A 22,075-nucleotide genomic window follows, 5' to 3' on the forward strand; every position below is an offset into this window, starting at 1 on the left:
ACAAATTAAGGCAGGATTTATACAGAGATCCATATTTTTAAGCACTTGATATTTATTAATTAGCTAATCCCCACCAGAATCCTACGAGGTAGCCTAGCTTGCCTTTATTATAAATAAATTAGGTAGAAGCCAGAAAAAAAAAAAAAAAAAAAAAAAAAAGGCTGTCTCCACAATAACATGTTGATTGGACCCTCCTTATTCTGGTCACAAAAGAAAAACAATTCCTCATATAAGTAGGTCAAGTGAACAATGAATATTTTGTTCGGATGGAATATAGAGAGAGTATAATTTTATTACCTGGCAGTTTAAAAAGGTAATTTTCTTAGTGGAGCTTTAATGTTCTGTGTTCACATTGACACGTCAGAAATTTCCGATGCAAAATATCAGCTTTGGAAGAGTTAGGATGCCCCCACACTCCACCCCCAGCCCTACCCGGAAGGTTCAAATTTTCCTATAGGAGTTTCAGTATTTTTCGTGTATCTTAAATTTTTCATCCTTTGGTCTGGTCGACCTAATAAACTCATGTCAATAGAAAAGTGTAAAGACTCTTTCAGTTCCAATTTATGCTTACATATGTCATCCAACAGGCAAGTGAAACACAAATCCTATTTGTCTTTGCAGTCAAGCAATTGCAGATGAGAGTTTTATTACTACCTTTATAGCCAAAGGAATCACTGTAGTCCCCTCTACTTAGCAGATTACTTTATGACTATATTTATTAGTTCACTGGGCTTTGGAGACTAAATTTAACGAAGCCTCATTAATTTGGGTTTCACTACCATGGCATCTGTGGCCTCTGGCACAGGTGCTAGCCTGAATCTTACCTCTGTACTGACAAAGAAAAACTTTTTGCAAAGTAAATTAACTGCATGACCAAGACTATAGGAGTGTTTTATCTTCTTAAGAAGACAATTTCAACCACATAACCACTAAACTTTTAAAAACAAATAATTTTATTCTGATATAGTATAAGGAGTCCATTAAGCTTGCGTGTTATGTTAATTTTGAATAATTTTTCCCCCACTGCAGCAAAACTTTAAATGGGCAGTATTTGGTTAGTTTAGTTAACATTATTATACAAACTCCTGAATAGTAAAAATACTTTAAATATTGATACTTTGAACAGCTTCACTCTTTCAAATATATGAGTTCTCTCCTAGTTCCTCTGAATTAACATTTTACAGAAAATCACTTGGCTCATCTTCTCAGCTTGCCCGGAGTCTCTGCTGTGACCACATGACAGCAGCTCCAGGGTGGACTGGACATAAGAGAGGGACACACCCAGGTCTGTGTGGGTCTTTTTCCTCTCCTTCAGAATTGATTTGGTTATTTGAAAACATCTACCTTCCATCCCACTCCCATCCACTCATAATAAAATGGGAAGGTAAGATATGACTTAGCTGAACAAACAACCACAGCAAACCAAACAGAAAAGACAACCACAAACAGCTAACTTCCCAAGTAGGAATCTTTCCATTCCAGAATTCCCAAAATGTAAACAACAGTAGCAGTCCCTTCCTGCCTAAAACTGAGTATGTCATCTCCAGGGTACACTAGAATGATAATTTCCATTATCTGCATGGGCAAAAATAAAGACATTTGAAAACAAACAAACACACAAAACCTCTGGCAGGGTATTCACTTCCATTTGACAGGTTGCCAAAGAGCAAGGGCATTTAGATGAGGAATTCTGAAATAATCTGATTATTACAGCCAGAAGCTTGTCTATAAAGGTTTGGCATAGCCTCTCTGTAGAGTAAAAGAAATCTATGTTCATAGACTTTTCTATATGAGGTTATTTTAAAACACACACACACACACACACACACACACACGCACGCACAGCACTTTAGGGCATAAGCTCACTCACTAAACCCAAACAGAAACAGTGTTTTGTTGTTGTTGCTGTTTTTACTCGGACAATGCTTATTTTACAGCGGAATTGACAAATAAAGCCTTATTTTACACATCCGAAGAAACACCATCACAGGAGGTTTGTAGGTCGTCCGTGTGCTTTCCAAAACAGCAAAGCAGATTTCTTCCCATCCAACCCCCTTTCCTCTCATAGAGTCGGGTGTGGCTGGTGGGGCTGCCTCTCTCTGCAGGCACAGAAACTGGCAGACCTGGTCCCTCCTGAGCGGGCCCTGCTCAAGGGAATGGTGCCAGATTTTGAACACAGGGAAACAGGTTCCTTCGTAACAACACTGTACATTTCTGTGTCATTTTGTTTATTGCTCACTGAGTTGTTGCCACCTAAGCTCTTGGTGGAAAACAGTGGGTGTCCAGAAATTCCTGACACGAGGAGATGGATTGCCTATGGTTGCTAGGGACACAGGGCAGCCCCAGCCAGATCCCAGCTGGTCCATGCAGGGCATCGTCAGTAGAAGCTCAACATCCCACTTTGTAACCAGGCTGCAAGACACCAAGTCCAGTCACCATGGAAAAGAATTAAACCTAGAGAAAGAGCCTTACGATCTGCACTCAGACGCTCCCCATCAGAAAGCAACCGTTTTCCTTCTCGGTCATGCTCTTTCCAAAGTGACTGAGTCTTGGCTCAGCAATAGGACTTCAGTGAGAAACAGAAGAAATAGGGGACCCCGCCTAGTCCAAGGCTGCCGTTTCTTCAGAATTTTCTCACTTTTTTCCGAACTGTCAGTATCCCCAAATCAAAGCCCACAGTTCAGGCCAAACATCATAAAAAAATACTCATTTATTTCCATCTCATTCTGGGGTTTGTAATTCTTCTTTTAGATGCTTTTGGTGAAAAAATTCACCAAGGTCAAGGGCTGTGAAGACATTTTTGCCTAAGAAGATCATCATGCAGGCAGACTAATTCTTTTCCTAAGCTATTATTTGGCAACTTGCAAGGAGGACGTGGCTTAACCTTGAGAAACTGTTGTTTGAGTGATCAGAAAAAAAGATGAGAATTCTTCCTTTATTTACTCTCTTTGTCTTCATTGTTCAGATGGCAAACCTGGCTCCTGTGCTTGGAGAACAGAGAAGGACTGGCTTGATATTTTCCACTAATAGTGATCTGCTCCGGTTCTGTGCATGTCACCCTCAACTGTGTCCAACATGATGAAAAAACAATGTATATTTCTGGATAGAGGTGGTTTACATCACACTCATTGAGGATTTAACAGAATAATTATGCTCTGAGGAAATCTAGAATAAATTGGAAATTTAAATTTTTCCACTTTCAGTTTGAATAATGCTCCAATGGTTTGCTATAGGATTATAATTTAGAACATGTGCTAAATGTGTTATCAGGAAAGAATTTAAAAATCCATCCAAATATCATAACTTACCCCAAAATTAAAAAAAGGAAAAAGAAAAAAAAGAAACCTCATTCATTTCCAAAAATCAAGATCAGTCGTATATTAATCTGTGAATCCTTGTAAGAAATGTTTATTGTTCAAGAAAGAAGCCTCCTCTGGTTATTGATAGCGATTCTCCACAGCAGAGAAATGCTGATATTTTGTTCTTATCTCTTGATTGATGCTTTCACTACTTATTCTTCAGGCTATAAGACAAAAGGAAACACAATGTTACCTTCTTTCACAATTACAAATTCCAACACCTCTTTCTCCCCCCACCCCGTCTCCCTTCTACTTCTCATATTACCTTAACCATCAAATTCAAATGCATCTGAATTTATAAGGTTAATCTTTCAGGTTCTAAATAACCTGTATATATAATATCTCCATTACCAATGCCATCTCCACATATGTAGAAGAAAATGTATAGCTCTACATTGTCAATCCAGACACTAAATTCATTCCAAATGTTCTCAAAATAAAAATAATGAATTGATTTTATTTATGGCATGCTGCACACACCCATCTTTAAGTTTCAGGTATAACTGCATGCAGAACCCTTTTGTTGAAAGTGGAGAGCAACTTTACAGTGGTTAAATTTCAAATTAATATAAGCCTCGTTCTCCACTCATTCAGAATTTTCTCTGTTAGATGAATAGAAAAAAAAAAAAAATGTTTCTGGGCCCAGTGCAGTGGCTCACACCTGTAATCCCAACACTTTGGGAGGCAGAGGCGGGCGGATCACGAGGTCAGGAGATCAAGACTATTCTGGCCAACATGGAGAAACCCCATCTCTACCAAAAACACAAAAATTATCTGGGCATGGTAGCGCGCCTGTAGTTGCAGCTATTCAGGAAGCTGAGGCAGGAGAATCGTTTGAACCCGGAAGGCGGAGGTTGCAGTGAGCCGAGATTGCACCACTGCACTCCAGCCTGGCAACAGAGTGAGACTCCATCTCAAAAAAAAAAAAAAAAAAAAAAAATTGTTTCTGGTTTTACTTGCAAAAAGTATTGATTTCATAAAATTGAGAGCTAATTTTTGAAGGATATTTAGTTTTGTTTTTTCTTTATGACAAGAAGATACTACCTCTTACCACATACTTACTACATGTCACGAATTTTACGTTTATTTTACTTTTTTTTTTTTTTTTTGAGACTAAGTCTCACTCTGTCGCCCAGGATGGAGTGCAGTGGCGCGATCTCGGCTCGCTGCAAGCTCCGCCTCCCGGGTTTACGCCATTCTCCTGCCTCAGCCTCCTGAGTAGCTGGGACTACAGGCGCCGGTCACCTCGCCCGGCTAGTTTTTCATATTTTTTTAGTAGAGATGGAGTTTCACCATGTTAGCCAGGATGATCGCCCGTCTCGGCCTCCCAAAGTGCTTTATATTTTAATTTAATCCCCAGACCACTTTTCCTATGTGTACCATTTCCACCCCTTTTAAAGGTGAGAACACTGAGGTTTCACTTGGCTAAATTAATGGCACAAGATCAAACAGCGGTTAAGGGGTGGAACTTGAACTCTGGAAAAAACTCAAAAGCAGGAGGTGAAAGAGCTTGTTGACCTCTTCTGCCAGGGATTTCTCGCATGCTACTGAAGAAGTGCTCCATCTGAAAGGAGGATGCTGGAAAAGCATCTTCTAGTGGTGGCTGTTTCCCTTAAAGCATATTTTAGAGGGAAGGGTGGCAAAAGTGTTAGAGCAGGTTAGAATCTTTCCACAGGTTTTCCCATCTTCCATCGCTAGGGTCCAAATGTCTCACTGGCAAACTGGTACATGAAAATTCAAAAGCTACAAAGGAAAATTCTATCACTCACCTAGAAACACAGAGCATATGTTGAAATTTCATTTTCCAAAAAAAGTGCTGTCATAGAATATTCTTAGGATCTGAATAAGAATTTGAACATTGTTGGTATAATGTAGACAAAAAAAAAAATGAGACTACATGCATATTTTTAAAAATAGGTTTGAAATTTTTGAAATTTTGCCTTAGCATGACCCTGGTAGCTACAGCCACTTTTTAGTAGTTCTTATAAAAATTAAAATCCTGTTTTAGAATCTCATACTCTGCCACCATACGGTCATGACCTAAGGAAATTCAACAGTCCTTGTCATCTTCACAAATTAATGTGACATAAGGGTTGAAAGTTCTCACTGAGCAAATAAGTATAACTTCATTTTTATAAACTGCAAAGATGAACACTTTTTTTTTTTTTTTTGAGATGGAGTCTCACTGTGTTTCCCAGGCTGGAGTGCAGTGGCCCGATCTCGGCTCACTACAACCTCTGCCTCCTGGGTTCAAGCGATTCTCCTGCCTCAGCCTCCCGAGTAGCTGGGACTACAGGTGTCCACCACCACTCCCGGCTAATTTTTGTATTTTTAGTGGAGATGGGGTTTCACCATATTGGCCAGGCTGGTCTCGAACTCCTGACCTTGTGATCTGCCCGCCTCGGCCTCCCAAAGTGCTGGGATTACAGGCTTGAGCCACCACGCCCGGCCTAGATGAACACTTTTGAGATGAAAATGAGTTTGAAGCATGGCATCTTCATGTAACAGTAAGAAGACCAAACACTCACAGCTAAACAGTCTTTAGTCATGATTACATCGTTAGAGAAAACCAGATGAAACGGTTTTTTTTTTTTTTTTAGCTTATAGTAAAAGTGGTATATTAAGAACTTAATCCCATAATGAGGAAAAACATCACACTCTTCCTTTTATAGTTATCATAATTATTCAGATCCTTTCTGAATACATAGAAATAATGACAAATTAAAATGTCTTTCAATTCCATATAGCTTTTGTAATTATTCATCCATTACTGTTATTATTGCTGGAAAGACTCCTTCGTATTTTAGTCAGCATCCCATCTGATACAAAAGAACACGGAAAATTTTACTGCTATTAATAAACACGCAGACATCCAATCCAAGAAGAAAATTCTTTTTCATCTGAGAGATAAGCTGCATAATTCATGTATTTTCAGAAATTTCTTTAAATAGAAAATTGAAGAAAGGCATAGGGAAAAGAATTCATCACATAGCTTCCATTTGTGGCGAAGGGCAGTCTTTGTTCTCAGACAGCCTTAAATATGATTCCATCTGAAGGGAGAATTTCAATTGCTCCGTATCCATACCAATCATACTCAGATAGCTCATCTTCTTCTTGACATATATGAAACTACAAACATGATAAAAACATGTCCTCAGTTGCACATTTGCTACCTTTTTTTTTTTTTTTTTTTTTTTAGTCCGAGTCTTGCTCTGTCACCCAGGCTGGAGTACAGTGGCACAATCTCAGCTCACTGCAACTTCTGCCTCCCAGGTTCAAGCAATTCTCCTGCCTCAGCCTCCCAAGTAGCTGGGATTACAGCCACGTGCTATCACACCAGGCTAATTTTTGTATTTTTAGTAGAGACAGGGTTTTGCTGTGTTGGCCAGGCTGGTCTCAAACTCCTGACCTCAGGTGATCCACCCACTTCGGCCTCCTAAAGCACTGGGACTACAGGGGTGAGCCACCGCACCCGGCCCACATTTGCTACCTTTCTAAAACTAATGTAACTGAATGTTAATAGGGATTTTTCATGGGGTCTCGGGAAGGAGCTAGAAAAATGTTGGGCAATTTGGAATGGGTACCTCCACCTTCCCAAAAGAGAAGTGTCCATGTCAGAGAATGTGGCACTCCATAGAACTTCTGTAACGTTCAGCCCCTATTGAAGGCTGGGCCACACAGTGCATGTGACAGCTTTCTAGCACAAGCCAGATGAGAATCACATCTGCAGGAACAGGCACGTCCAAAAGCTTCCGCTTCTTCCACCACCAGTCTTTCCCCTTATTCTCATCCTGAAGGTCCAGGATAGGGGGATTCTCTGACCTCGTTTTGAGACAGAAATCTTGACATAGACTAGTAAGGACCATTGAAATGTTCTCACCTTGGCCAGGTGTAGTGGCTCACACCCATAATCCCAGCACTTTTGGATGCTGAGGTGGGCGGATCATGAGGTCAAGAGATCAAGACCATCCTGGCCAACATGGTGAAATCCTGTCTCTACTAATAATGCAAAAAGTAGCTGGGCATGGTGCCATGCTCCTGTAGTCCCAGCTATTTGGGAGGCTGAGGCAGGAGAATCGCTTGAACCCAGGAGGCAGAGATTGCAGTGGGCTGAGATCATGCCACTGCACTCCAGCCTGGCAACAGAGCAAGACTCTGTCTCAAAAAAAACTGGTCTCACCATTTAAAATGACCAGAGATATACACAGTCTTCCTGAGATATTAACAATATGGAGGAAAAATGAAGAAAGCACTTTGACTATGTGAGTTTGAAGGTGGCAGCTAGAGAAATGTATAATGATTAATTGGTCCCACACTGAATGTAAACTGTTCAATAAGTCAGTGAAAAAACAGAGCAAAACATCCTTAGCCATGATGAAGCCTCATTTCTGATAGCCAGGTAGCAAGCTTATAGTTATAAGGAAAAGGCAATCATGGGCCGTGGTTTACATGAAATGATATGGCCAGAATTTGTTAGGAGAGGAGGAGTCATGTCTAAGGCATTTTTCACAAAATGTTGCTGAACAGTCATGACCTGGAACTTGTTCGGCCTATTGCCTGACAACTGAATGACATCCAAGGACGTAACACTTTGGCCCCATAAATTAAAATAGTGCAGTGATAAACCACATGAAGTTATATTTCCAAAATCGAACATCTCCTAATTTCTATTCTTGTATTCCCTAACTTGGCCAGTAAGTATTCAAGACAAAAGTGCAGCATTTTCCCTGGCCATTTCCTTTTTCTCCCTCAGCCCATAATCAATCAATCCCAAATCTTATTGGTCTCCTACTTCACTCTTAAATGTCCCATTTCCTCTTCATCCCCTGCCCCACGTCCTACTCCAGGTCCGTGACATTGCACTAGTTTTCTATCTGGGATGTTTGCAGTCAGCTCTGCGTCCCCATTACGCTGGTGCTATAATCCCTCACTGGGTTCCCAGCACCTTCTGGACAAAATAAAAATGTCTTAATATGACACATAAAGGTCACTGTAATGTCACTGGCATCTTCTTCTCCAGTCCTGTCTTTTACTCATCACTCCTTGTGATTACTCCAAGTCTCCAGATCATAGAAAATCAGGTGAAGCTCCTCTATGTGCTGGCTCTCACATGTTGCCATGGTTGGTGCAGGCTGTTCCTTCTGCTTGGAAACTCATCCCCCACCTCTCTTGCTTGCCCAGCCTCTCCTATCCCCCTTGGTGGAAACCTGCTTCTTTCAGATCATGTTTCTTGAATTCACCCTGACACAACAAAATGTATTGGAATATTTTGAGCAACCACCTGGGAGTGGAGAACAAAACTTTAAGAAAATGCCCAAGCTACAGCAGGAAACTGCTGTGCTTAAGACATGGGGCACAAGGTGTCTTGCTTCTGAAAAGGGTGAATGTCAGGGGGATAAGGGGGTTTGGAGAAAAAAAAGAGAAGAGAAAGAGAATATGAGAGAAGGGGAAGAGGCCTAGAGAGAATGGAATCAGGAAGATGGCTTGGTCCTCTGCATGGTGCTAGCTCTGTGTGACAACCAAATCTTCAATATAGTTGTCTAGACAAATAAAATTCTTCCAACGTGGTAATTTTTATTGGAAGCCTATGTAGTCTGACTGATACTGGAAGTGGGAAAAAGAAGCACTCAGATGTACAGGGGGAGAAAGATGAAGAGAGGTCATTAAGATGTTGGGAATCAAAAGTGGAGCAGGACTTTGGACTCTAACAGGTTATAGACTTTGTTGAGTAGTCCTAAGCCCATTCAGGATGACTGAAAGTAGAATGCGGTTCAGCTGACACCTCTGAGATCTGATGAACATAACAATTTTGTTTGGGTGAGGGAGGAGGGACAAAATGGAGGAGGGAAAACAAGATGGCTCAGTCCCTGTTGCTTCCGGGTTCTTCATCAACAACTTGCCCTCACACGGGAAAGGTCAGCCCGCACCCGGGAAAAAGCAGATCAACTGAGCATGCGCCAGGTGACGTCACTCCGAAGAAATGGAAACTTTCCCGGCCATGCCTACGGAGACGCCCCTATCACGCCCCTATCCCACCCACTGCCCTCCCCCTTCCAGTGCCAATGCATAAAAGTTCCCTGGCAGAGGCCAGGAGCGACTTCCCTGGCCCTCTACCTGAGGACCAGAGAACCTCGCCCGACAGTGGGTGCATATTTGCAATAAAAGGCTGCCACTTTTTATGTACTTTTGCCTCATGTTTAATTATTTAGCTCTCCTAAATTAAATTAAGACAAATGTATTCAAAACCTTCTTGAAAAAAATAAATCCCAAATGTTTAAACCCATGGAATAAAGAAATAATTTAAGAAAACTCTGGCTAATTCAGAGAAAAGTCAGGTATTGGGAACATTCAAGAAATTGTGAACATTCAAAAGTATAGCACTTTTAAAATGAATTCAGCTCTTCTGCTTCCTAATACATAAACACTAGCAAAATTGACAAGAACGATTTGTAATTAACTTACCAAAACACCTAAGAAAACAAGCCTCCTCTGCTTATATAGAATTTGCATTGTTTATATGCAAATGAACACTCCTGATGTGCTTCAGAACAGTTTATTCCCTTAAGAAGGTAAATATTCTCTTTATAATCTTATTTACACTATTCATTTGCTTTGCAAAACATTTTTCATAAAATCACAAAATAACGAAACATTAGAGCCAGAAGAGATCCCAGAGATTATCTAGGGAGGTTGAACATCATCATTTTACAGATGAGGAAACTTGCTGGAACTCCTAATACACACACATCCTCCTCATTCCTGAGATCCACAACATCACAACCTGACCTCCAATATTTGGGTGACTCCATTTCCTTCTGCCTTGGGGGTTCTGGCTACAGCTGAGGCAGAGAGCAAGGGCTCTGCAAAGTGCTAGGCTTTGAGCATCATCAGGACCCTGTAACCAAAAAATAAAATTCTAAGAAACCCTCCCCATAACCATTAGAATGGACTTCCTGCTCAGCCAGGGCTCTTTTAAAATTTAACCTAAGAAACTGTTTCAGGTCATGATGGGAAATGGGGGTGGGGCATGCCTCATTATACCTCTCCAGCATGAACATCAACGCAGACTTTGCAACCTATTCTCTTTGGAGCATACTACCTGAAGGCTTCCTCTGTAAATAAAAACTTGTGTCTCTGCAACCCTTTATCTTAACCCAGACATTCCTTTCTGTTAATCCCACATCTTTAGACAAATTCAACCAATTGTCAACCAAAAAAATGTAAATTTACCTATAGCCTGGAAGCCTTGGAACCACTGTAGTTGTCCTGCCTTTCTGGACCAAACCAATGTACTTTTTAAATGTATTTTATTGATGTCTCATGCCTCCCTAAAATGTATAAAACCAAGCTACACCATGACCACCTTGAGCACATGTTCTCAGGACCTCCTGAGGGCTGCATCACGGGCCATAGTAACTCATATTTGGCTAAGAATACATCTATTTAAATATTTTACAGAGTTTAACTCTTTTTATCCACAACCCATTAGCCTCCTCCTCTGAAGCAAGAGAGAGTTCAGTACTCCTTTTCTATTCACTTACAGAACTCGAAATCTGGTTAATCCTTGTATGTTTCCAACCCCCAGCTCCTGCATTCTCTCCCCTAATCTTTCCTGACTCCCCTCTTCCTCCCGCCCCTTTCTAGTTAGAACTTTCTTTTATTGTTTCCTTAATTGCATTTTTCTTTCCCTTTTTTTTTTTTTTTTTTTTGAGACAGAGTCTTGCTTTGTCACCCAGGCTGGAGTGGTGTAGTGGCACCGTCTCAGCTCACTGCAACCTCTGCCTCCGGAGTTCAAGTGATTCTCCTGCCTCAGCCTCCCAAGTAGCTGAGATTACAGGCGCCCACCACCATGCCCTGCTAATTTTTGTGTTTTTAGTAGAGACAGAGTTTCACCATGTTGGCCAGGCTGGTCTTGATCTCCTGATCTCTTGATCCACCCTCCTCCGCCTCCCAAAGTCCTGGATTTATAGGCGTGAGCCACCACACCCAGCCCTTTATTGTGTTTTTCTAAGTGGTTTTCTTTTTTTTTTTTTTTTGAGACGGAGTCTCTAAGTGGTTTTCTTTATTGTTTCAGTAGCCGTGTCACATTGCAATATTTTGTGTACTGTCTGTGTCCTCTTTAAGGAAGCCTGGGGACTGTGTCTCTCTATTTGTGTATTTTCAATGCTTGCTACAAGGCCTGACACACATTAAAATGTAATCTTTCCTAAATAAACACATGAGGAAAATCAGAAAAGGAATCACTTGGCACATTGGGAAGAAGCCTCACTCCCAGATCCTCACATTTCTCATTGACTGGCCTATCTCAGGTAAGTCCATTCCCATCCTGCATTTTCAGATAAGAAAAACAATTAGCTGTTGAAAGCATCTATATATATATTCTTATCTCCTTCTACTATTTTTGTAATGTATTCAAAGGGCTTGTGATTGAAAGTTAGATTTTAAACTTGATTTTAAACTTCCATACCAATTGTTACTCGTTGGATGTTCATGTACAATGTTATTAATTTCATTTAGCCTCAGTTTATTCATCTATAAAACAAAGTCATCGATAATATCTTCCTCCTAGGAATGTCATGAAGATTAAATGATATAATGTAGATGAATGTGACCAGTAACCACTAAACATTTAGAAATGCTTGTTTCCTTACTCTTAGTTACTTGAAAGAAAGATTTCTGATGTAGCTCTTGTACAATAAAGAGTTTGTCGGGTCTTTTTTTCAAGTTTTTGAGGTAGAGGTCTAAGCCCTTGGGATTTCCCAAATGATAGACGTATCTTTGTAATTCACAGTGGAACTTGACAGCTTATGCTAATGAGGTGACTCATAGTGAGTCCCTAGATAGACTCAGGATGAAGGCTGGCCATGCTGGAAAGATAAACCGTGTGCTTAGAGGGTTGAGGCCAAATAACAGTAGCCCAACCTTTAGGGAGAAGAGAGAGGCTGGAGAATGAGTTCAGTCACATGACCAATAATTCAGTCATACCTAAGTAAAGAAAGCACAATCAAACTCTGGACACCAATGCTCAGTCGAGTGAACACATCAGCGTAATGAGGGAGTGTTGTGTCTTGATGAGACATTGAGTGCAGAGGTTCCCAGAAAAACTCCAACCAGCCTGTGCACTGGGGTGGAAGTTCTTACCCTTTGCACTGACTGGGAGCCTGGCCCCTCCTCTTCGAGCCATGTGGAACCTAGGATTCAAGCTGCCTGCAGAAGCGCACCAGCAGGGACTCTGACTTGTGAAGGATCCCTCTTTCCCTTTTTTCCCTTTTCAGCCAATAAAACCCTGCCTTACTCACCTTTTAAATTGTCTGTGAGCCTAAATTTCTGTGGCCATGTGACAAGGACCCCATCTTTAGCTGAACTAAAGAAAAGTCCCACAATACTGATTTCACAAGAAAAGGACATACAAGATGCACATTTGGGACCCTCCTAGACCTTCTTCTGTACATCTTGTCATTTAGTTGGTCCTGATTTGTAGCCTTCATAATAAAACTGTAATTGCAAGTCTAGCTCTCTCCTAAGTTCTGACATTCCTTCTAGGAATCAAACCTGAGGGAGAGTGGGAAACCCAAATTTGTAGCCAACTGGTCAGAAGTGCAGGTGTCCTGGGACCCTCAGAGCTTGCAGCTGACATCTGAAGTGAGGGTGGTCTTGCTGAAGTCTGTTCTCTTAAGTTGTGAAGTCTGCCCTAACTCTAGGTAGTTAGCATCAGAATTGCATTGCAATATTGCAGTAGCAAACCTCTCTGATTCTGTTTCTGTTTTTTAGTATACAGATCCCAATCCCACTCCACACTGGCAGGCACTGAGAGCATCCAAGATGCATATGGCAGATGCAGTTCAATAGGTGCTCAAGAGTGAGGTTTGCTATCAATGCCCAACTTCAAATCCCAGTTCTGGCATGTAGTAGCTCTGTAACCTTTGCCTCAGTTTCCTGAACTATGAAATGGGTATAATATAATAACACTCAGACCTCACAGAGCTGCTGTGAATATTAAGTGAGTTAATATATGGAAGTATTACATACCTGGTACATATGGAGCAACAAATAAATGTGATCTATTACTATTATTATTATTATTATTACTTTTTTTTTTTCTTGAGACGGAGTCTCGCTCTGTCGCCCAGGCTGGAGTGCAGTGGCCGGATCTCAGCTCACTGCAAGCTCCACCTCCCGGGTTCACGCCATTCTCCTGCCTCAGCCTCCCGAGTAGCTGGGACTACAGGGGCCCGCCACGTCGCCCGGCTAGTTTTGTGTATTTTTTAGTAGAGACGGGGTTTCACCGGGTTAGCCAGGATGGTCTCGATCTCCTGACCTCGTGATCCGCCTGTCTCGGCCTCCCAAAGTGCTGGGATTACAGGCTTGAGCCACCGCGCCTGGCCTACTATTATTATTTATTTGCTACAACAGCCTCGGTTTTAGGCTGAAGTCAATTACTAAGTTATATGTTCGGCAGAAACAGAGACAGGGGACTGAAGTCAGATATACCTTCTAGAAGCCAAGAGCAGCCCTGGTTTTACCTGTTCAAGGGCAAGCAAAGGATCATGGAAATGGTGGGATATGGCAAAAAGATGGTGGGAGCTGGGGGAAATGTTAATATTTGATGAGTTCACAATTCCCCTCCTCAACAAAGGGCACGATGGTCTGTTCTACACTGCCCACTTAGGTACCCAGTAGCCTTATGTGGCTATTTAAATATAGAATAATTAAAATGAAATACAATTTACAATTCAGTTCCTCAGTCACACTAGCCACTTTCAAGTATTAGCAATCGAGTCTGGCCAGTGGCTACTGTGTTATAGAGTAGATACAAAACACAACGCTCACCACGGAACTTTCCACTGGACAGTTCTGGGCTAGAGTCATTGAAAGTGTCTGAAATCAGACATGTTTTGAAATGCAAATCAACCCACTGATTTTTCCCAAATAGAAATACAATGGAAAAAACAATAGGTGAATTTGATAGAGAAACGAACTACTGCTATGTTGTAATAATTTGTGTCTCTCTCTCAAACACTGCAGTGCCTCAAAGTGCAGGAAGCAGGTGAAGGGAAAATGTTAGACTCTTGATGTCCTGTCTTCCTCCCCTTTAGCTCATGAGCACATCTCCTGGGGTACACGTTCTGTGAAAATCACAATGCCAGCAATTACTACTATGCTCAGGTCAGCCACTGGCAAGGAGTGGAAAGTTAGTCTCCAAAGCTGGCCTTCAGGCAGAGTGGGGCTGAAGGATGGAGAGGCAGAGCAGCAGGTTCAAGGGATGAGTTGGCAGAAGTATGTTTTGTTGAGGGGAGGAATGTGTGGTGGTGAGGCCGGAGGGGAGGGAAGGACCGGGAACAGAAGTGGTGAAGTTTGAAAAGAAGCACTATATGTGGTAGGTTGCTGAGAAGGAGAATGGGAAGTAGTGTGGGATGGGATGCCACTCTGCTTGCAGAGGGAATGTGCCAGCCTGGAGTGGAGAAAAAGAAGTTGGGAAGCTGATGGAGAAGATCAGGGAACCTGCACACATATGTGGGCCACTGAGGAGTCAGGGAGGACCCTGGTACAAGGGCTGGCCTATGATCGGTAGAAAAAGCAGCAATATGATCATGTAATTATTAATTTAATTTTGTTTTATTTATTTATTTATTTTTAGAGACAGGATCTCACTTTGTCACCCAGGTGGGAGTGCAGTGGTGAGATCATAACTCACTGCAGTCTCAAACTCCTGGGCTCAAGTGATCCTCCCACCTCAGGCTCTGGAGTAGCTGGGACTACACATAGATGCCACCACTCCTGGCTAATTGTTTTATTTTTTGTAGATACAGTGTGGCACTATGTTGCCCAGGCTGGTCTCCAATTCCTGGCCTCAAGTGATCCTCCCACTTCTGCCTCTCAAAGTGCTGGAATTATAGGCATGAACCTCTGTGCCTGACCTCATACAATTTTTATAACAAATTATTTGACAATAATTATACTATCAGGACAACTCTGAAACAACATTATGTAACAGAATAAGTGAACTGTGGAAGATAATTAAATGAAGATCAATCAACACAATGGATTTATCACTAAATGGCTGCATTGGAAACGTCACTTCATCTCCCCAAGCCTCAATTTCTTCATCTATTCAATGAAGAATTGGACCAGACCATTCCCTAAGTTCCTTTCACCTCCACCAAGCTGAATGCCTGTGGCCTGGCCAAGGTCACTGCAGCAGAGATGGGCTCATCCCTCTAACGTCACTCAGTTTCAAGTTCAGCAGCTTCTGTCAGTCCTGTCTAAAATGATGACAAACTCCAAAATGACAAATTCACAGATAGAGCAGATTCTATGCTAACTTTCTTTCCTTTTCTTTTCTTTTTTCACCTCCAGGCTCAGAGTTTACGTGCTAACCAGCACCCAGCTACAAACACAGCCAAACCTTTCAGCAGATGTCCATATCCATTACTGAAAGCTGTCAGCACATTCTGCAGACAGGGCCAAACTCTATCTTATAAACGTGCAGATAGGCGATGGAAGAGGATGGAGAAAGCCAGTACATGCTCGCGGAGGCTCTGGGAGACAGTGGTCTGATGTGGCAACCCCCAGGGCATCCAGGTTTGGACCAATACAAAGCAAAGCCCATACTGCAAAGGCAGCGATGGCTGTAATGTCCACTGTAGTCAAAGTCGATGTTGTAGAAACAGTTCAGCCACGTCTGGGAGTTATCTTAGTCAAAATTCACCCTGAGCCCCCACCCCAAATAACGATATCCTCCAAATTGTTCCAGCAGGACCTCAAGGATATGGAATGGGACACAGCACTGTGGAGTGTGGTCCCGCTGGTGCCACTCAGCACTGTCTAAATCATGTAACCTATAGCAGATGACTTCACCTCTATGAGCCTCAGTTCCCTAATCTCTAAATTAAGAAGACACTGGCCATATAGGCCTTTGGTGAGGAATAAATGAGTGAAAGGAAGCCCTTTATAAATGGTAAAGTAGTCATAAAGTTATTCAGGTAGAAATCATTAGAATTATAACTTTATATCATCATACGACCTTACCACCCCTTAAAGACTATTTTATACCCTTTAAATGAGATAAGGTAGAGGGAACAACATTAGCCAACCAAAGTGTTATCAATGATTTGCTTATATGATGAATCACTATCATCATGGATTTCCAAGTGTCCAAGGCATTGAATTTAATATATTGAAGCAATTGAAAACAAGACATGTCAAGCTGGGTGTTGGAAATTTCAGCCTATGCAGTCAAAAACCGCAAAAAATGATGAAGCCAGTGGTAGAGAGGGAAGGACAGTTAGGGAAGGGGATGCCACAGGGAGGCACACATACGTGGGAGGGGCCAACTGAGTCTGTTTTTGAGCTCACAACTCTGACCTGGCCAGCACTAATGAACTTGGTGATCGAGCTGGGATTTTCAAGCAAAAGGCTGAAGATGCCATCTGGCTTTTTTGGGCTGCTTATAGTAAACTGTAAGAGTGATAAATTGAAGGAAGAATTGTTAAACATGAAGGAACCAAGACCTGATAATTTTGAAAAGTCTCAATCTCTCTGGACAGCAAATGATGCTAGAATTAAGAAATGGTTTTGAGTACTTTCAGGAAAACGTGGTATAGACATATAGCCAAGGGTAAGACTGCATAACTACTGGTTAAAACTTCAAAAAGATCAAAGGATCAGCGTGTTAATTCTGTCTCACAAAGAGCCTTTTAAAAAGATGAAAGATGTGTCTTACCGATTGTCTCAGTGGAACAATCGGACAGCTAGGAAGCATCAAGATATGATCTCTCAGGCTTCTGAGCGGAGCCCAAAGGTGGAGAAGGGCTTTTCTTGGAGACATTTGTGGGTATAACTTTTTTCTAGTATAGTAAACTCAGATTCACAGAAACCATACAATGTTTTTAAGATCATGACACCAACAGAAACACTGCTGTTTTGGACCAAAAGTAGCAGAGACAGTGCAAAATGAAAAAAGGTTAGTAGACACCAGGATTTCTAATGGAAAGTAGCAAGTCAAGTAAACTAATCAGTTACAAACACGCTCTATTTCATGAAAAGGAATGACTCAGAGGATGGACCAAGGTAGCAGCTTCTGATATGGCTTCTGAAGGTCCCTGACTCCTGGGATCCATGTCCTAGTATAATCCCCTGTCCTTGAGTGTAGGCTGGGTCTGATGACCTCTTTCTAACAAATAGCATATGAATTGTATTATCATTTCCAAGATTAGGTTATAAAATACTGTGTTTTCCATCATGCTCCTCTTTTGCCCTCTTGCTTGTTTACTGTGATCATTGTGAGTTGCTGAGCTTCTCATGTGAGCTTCTCATGCCTAGAGATACCTCTGGCCTGGAGTTCGTCAGGAACTGAGACTCTCATTCCAACAACCCACAAGGAACCAAATACTTATGGATTTTTTCAAGCAACCGCTTGAGTGAGGCTGGAAGCAGACTCCCCCTAGTTGAGCCTTAAGATGATGACGGCCTTGATTGAAGCCTCAGGAGAAGTTCAGAGCTAGAGACCGGTGCCCAGTTAAGCTATGCTAGGCCATTCCTGAATTCTGGACCCAAAGGTACTGTGAGATAATAAATGTTGTTTGAAGCCACTGAGTTTTTGAGTAATTTGTTAAGCAACGACTGATAATAATAGTCAGTGTTATGGTAGAATTATGCTCCCCCCAAAAATTATATGTTGAAGTCCTAACACTCAGTGTTTCAGAATGCAACCTTATTTGGAAATAGTCATTGTAGATATAATTAGCTATGTTGAGTCATACTGGAGTAGGGTGACTCCTAACCCAATATGACTGTGTCCCTATGAAAAGGACAAATTTAGGCATAGAGGAGCATGTCCAAGAAGAAAGACATGTGAAGACTGGAGTTCTGCTGCCACAAACCAAAGCTCTACCAGAAGTCAGGAGAAAGGCCTCAATAGACTCTTCTCTTGCACCTTCAGAGGGAAAACAACCTTGATCATGCCTTGATCTTGAACTTCTAGCCTCCAGAATTGTGAGAGAAGCCATTTCTGTTGTTTACATCCCTCATTTTTGGTACTTTGTTATGGCAGCCCTAGCAATTGAGACAGTCAATACAAAGGAAGAAAAGTGTGATGATGGAGTACCAAGCAGGAAAAAAGTAAGCAAGGAACAATTTGATCTAATCCCAGCAGTCCTCTGAAATGCTGACACCCTCACACTAAAGCCCAGTTAAAAAAAAAAAAAAAAAAAAGTCTGTATGTTGATCCCTATTCAAACACCATCAGCACCGGGCTGTTCTGATAACAAAGGAAGTTACAGAACCAGTGTAGTGAATGTCCCAGGTGGGCAGGTCTCTCCTTCACACACCCCACAAAGGTAAGAGTAGCTGGAGGAAAACAACGCAAAGCAAACCACAAGGCACAGTAAAAAAGAAAAGCAAATTTAAGAAAATCCACATGAATCTCATCTTCAATATGAATTTTCTTTTTAAAAAAGAGGAATGAAAATTTGACTCCCTCTTGTGTAAATTAATTTACAGCACTAGCTGACCTATTTAAAGAAACCACAGGGTGAATCATTTGAACAAAAAAAAAAAAAAGAAAGAAAATCATCTTCAAATGCATCCCTTACATAAGTCTAGGTTCTATGGAGACGCACCAGAGCTCAACTCTGAATGTGACTGAGTGGGATTTGAGGTGTTAGGTGTTAGGATCCATCATTTCTCAAACTCTATAAGTATTCACTTTCAATTAATAGACAAAAAAAATTGATTATGGAAAATTCGGGCTGAAAAACAGTCACTCTGATTAAAATTCATGCTGACTGCTTTCATCCAATGCTGGCAAGTCCTGGTGGGAAGAAAATCTTTTTTGTTGACTTTGTTAATACTCAAGAAGAAAGACTGAAGAAATGAATTACATTCCAGCAGTCCTCAGAGGAAAGCACCAGTTCCTAAGGCAGCATAATTATCTGCTTCCAGCTGATGACCTTTCCTCCCTGGTGACAGACACAGAAAGGGAAGGGAGAAAGGCTCTCCAGAGCTCTGTGTGAGCTGCAAATGCCAGGAAATCACTCTGCTCCTAACCAGTTGCTGTAGAAATGTAGGTTATGTGCGGTACATAAAGCTGCAATGGATTGTGGCTCCTACTGCCTCTGCCAGATCCTCTGAACATAGATTCAGACACATCCCACCACCAGCGCCTGATCTTAGTAGAGTAGATTTTTAAAAGAATTGAACATGCACACACACACTCATGCACACACACACAGCAAACGTTCATGGAAAAAATATGGAAATGCAATCATGATAAAGAGTGACATTTCTTAAGGTGCATAATTTGCAATATTTTGATTAACTCCCATTTCAGAATGGCAAAGCAGCTTATGTTAATAAACAGAGAACTCCAATTAGACATCTGTGCATGCAATCTAAATGGAACTCTTGGCGGGCTCGAGTGTGTCACCAGTTTTCCCACAGTCTGTGTGCGGGCAGCCAGCCTGGGAGCTGGGAAGAAGGTGTTCAGTGATCTCATGAACGACTGCTGGGGTTTGCCTGCAAATCCCGCTGTTTTGTTGATGGTGTTTGTTTCCTCTCTTGGCCTCTGACATGGGTCTCACAGTCTGACTCCCTGATCTAAAATCCAGAGTTTGGAAAGCAGCAGCTCGCTGTTAAGAAGCCTCATCTTGATTCTATGAAAGCATTTCACTGTTTGGAAATGAAGGAAGCCACAGCATGATGAGTAGGGCGTGAACCTTGGGGCCAGACAGATTTGAATTTGAATTTTAATCTTGCAATTTATGAATCATGTGACTTGGGCATATTACTTAAGCTTTCTCAGCCCAATCCCTTCACATGTGAATGGGAATGTTAATATTTACACCTCACACAGATTTAGAGCTGGGCACTCTTTTATTTTATTATTTTTTTAAATTATAATTTAAGTTCTGGGGTACATGTGCAGAACATGCAGGTTTGTTACATTACACGTGCCATGGTGGTTTGCTGTACCCATCAACCCATCATCTACATTAGGTATTTCTCTTAATCTCTTTTAATGTGCCAAAAACATAGCAGAAAATCGAAGTGGCAAAAACCCACACCTTATATTTAATATAGAGAGACTCACGATGAATGAAAATAGATAAATTATATAGGACATTGGAAAGTGATAAGGGCTATGAAGAAAAATTAAGCTGGAGAAGTGTTATGAAGGATGTGGAAGCAGGAGTTTGCAATATTAAGTAGGGTGATCCAGGAAGGCCTCACTGAGAAATGGTCATTTGGCATGTGATTGTCAGGGGAAGAGCTGGCAGAAGGACTAGCAAGTGCAAAGCTCTGAAGCCAGAGTTCCACGGAGGTCTTCAAGGGGCAGCTAAGAAATCCATTGGTGGCCGGGCGCGGTGGCTCAAGCCTGTAATCCCAGCACTTTGGGAGGCCGAGACGGGCGGATCACGAGGTCAGGAGATCGTAGACCATCCTGGCTAACACAGTGAAACCCCATCTCTACTAAAAAAATACAAAAAACTAACTGGACGATGTGGCGGGCGCCTGTAGTCCCAGCTACTTGGGAGGCTGAGGCAGGAGAACGGCGTGAACCCGGGAGGCAGAGCTTGCAGTGAGCCGAGATCTGGCCACTGCACTCCAGCCTGGGTGACACAGCGAGACTCCGTCTCAAAAAAAAAAAAAAAAAAAGGAAATCCATTGGTTGGAGCCCAGGGAAGAAGGGTGAGAAGTTGGAAAGAATGCAAAGAGATAATCAAAACATTTAGGTGTAGGAAGGACCCTTCAGGCCATGACACAAGATCACACTTTTATGCTGAACAAGATGGAAAACCATTTGTTTATTTTGAACCACAGAGTGGGTGGTTTGATCATTAAAGATTTAGTGCATTAAAAGAAGATTTAAAAAAAAAAAACTGAGAAGGAGGAGGAAGAAGAGGAAGGATACAAAGCACATAGCATATCTCCTGGCATAGATAGGTGATTTTTAAAATGCTATTTTGAAACCTTCTTCACATTCCACAGAATTACAAAATCTTTCCTTCTCTTCCCCATTCCCCCAAGACTGTGATGTATGCGTAGAAGTTTTGCTGGAAATGTTTATGTTGCCTGAATTAATGGCATGAAATTTAAACAATAGAAATGAAATTTAAAGCCAAAGCATGTTATTTTCTTAGAGATTCTGATGATTTCTGTGGGTGAGTTCTGCATGGCTGAGTCAAGAAAGTCAGATAATATCTCACCATTGCTCATAAGAGGTCCAGAGATAAGGGTGCTCTTGAACAATATGTGCAGATTCACTCCACACATCTGCTTGAAATGCAATAATAGAGTCTTAAAACAAAACAAAAACAAAAACAAAAAAGGAGAGAGAAAGACAAAGACAGGAATGAGGCTGATAGAATTCTTTGTGCATTTGGTGAGAAACTTGTTTTGGAATCTTGTGATCTTGTAGGCATTACATCTTATGGCTGTTCTTTTTACTGACTTCTGCTAAGCTGACAAAGGTCAAAGGAGATGCCAAGATTCAAGAGAAACAAGCTAACCAATATCCTTCACTATGGTCTAAATGTCTGTAACTCCCACCCACAGAATTCATATATTGAAACCTAATCCCCAGTTAAATAATATTAAGAGGTGGAGCCTTTGGGAGGCAATGTGGTCATGAGGCCTCCATCCTCATGAATATCAGTAGTGGCCGTATAAACGAGGCTTGAAGGAACCCTTTTGCCCCTTCTGCCATGTAAAGACCC

The 22,075-nt window shown here is 41.6% G+C and overlaps 1 protein-coding gene across 1 annotated transcript in view; it reads right to left on the reverse strand.

Moving 5' to 3' along the window:
- Nucleotides 1-1,891: 1,891 nt before the first annotated feature.
- ZMAT4 (zinc finger matrin-type 4) overlaps nt 1,892-22,075 on the reverse strand; it is a 382,122-nt gene continuing 361,938 nt past the window's right edge. Inside the window, exon 7 of the mRNA XM_033232049.1 lies at nt 1,892-3,523. Within this exon, the coding sequence (XP_033087940.1) occupies nt 3,508-3,523 (16 nt within the window). The 3' untranslated portion in view covers nt 1,892-3,507. The remainder of the gene's footprint in view (nt 3,524-22,075) is intronic.

This window comes from Trachypithecus francoisi, unplaced genomic scaffold, assembly GCF_009764315.1.
Source record: "Trachypithecus francoisi isolate TF-2019V2 unplaced genomic scaffold, Tfra_2.0 Contig01440, whole genome shotgun sequence".
Classification (NCBI taxonomy): domain Eukaryota; kingdom Metazoa; phylum Chordata; class Mammalia; order Primates; family Cercopithecidae; genus Trachypithecus; species Trachypithecus francoisi.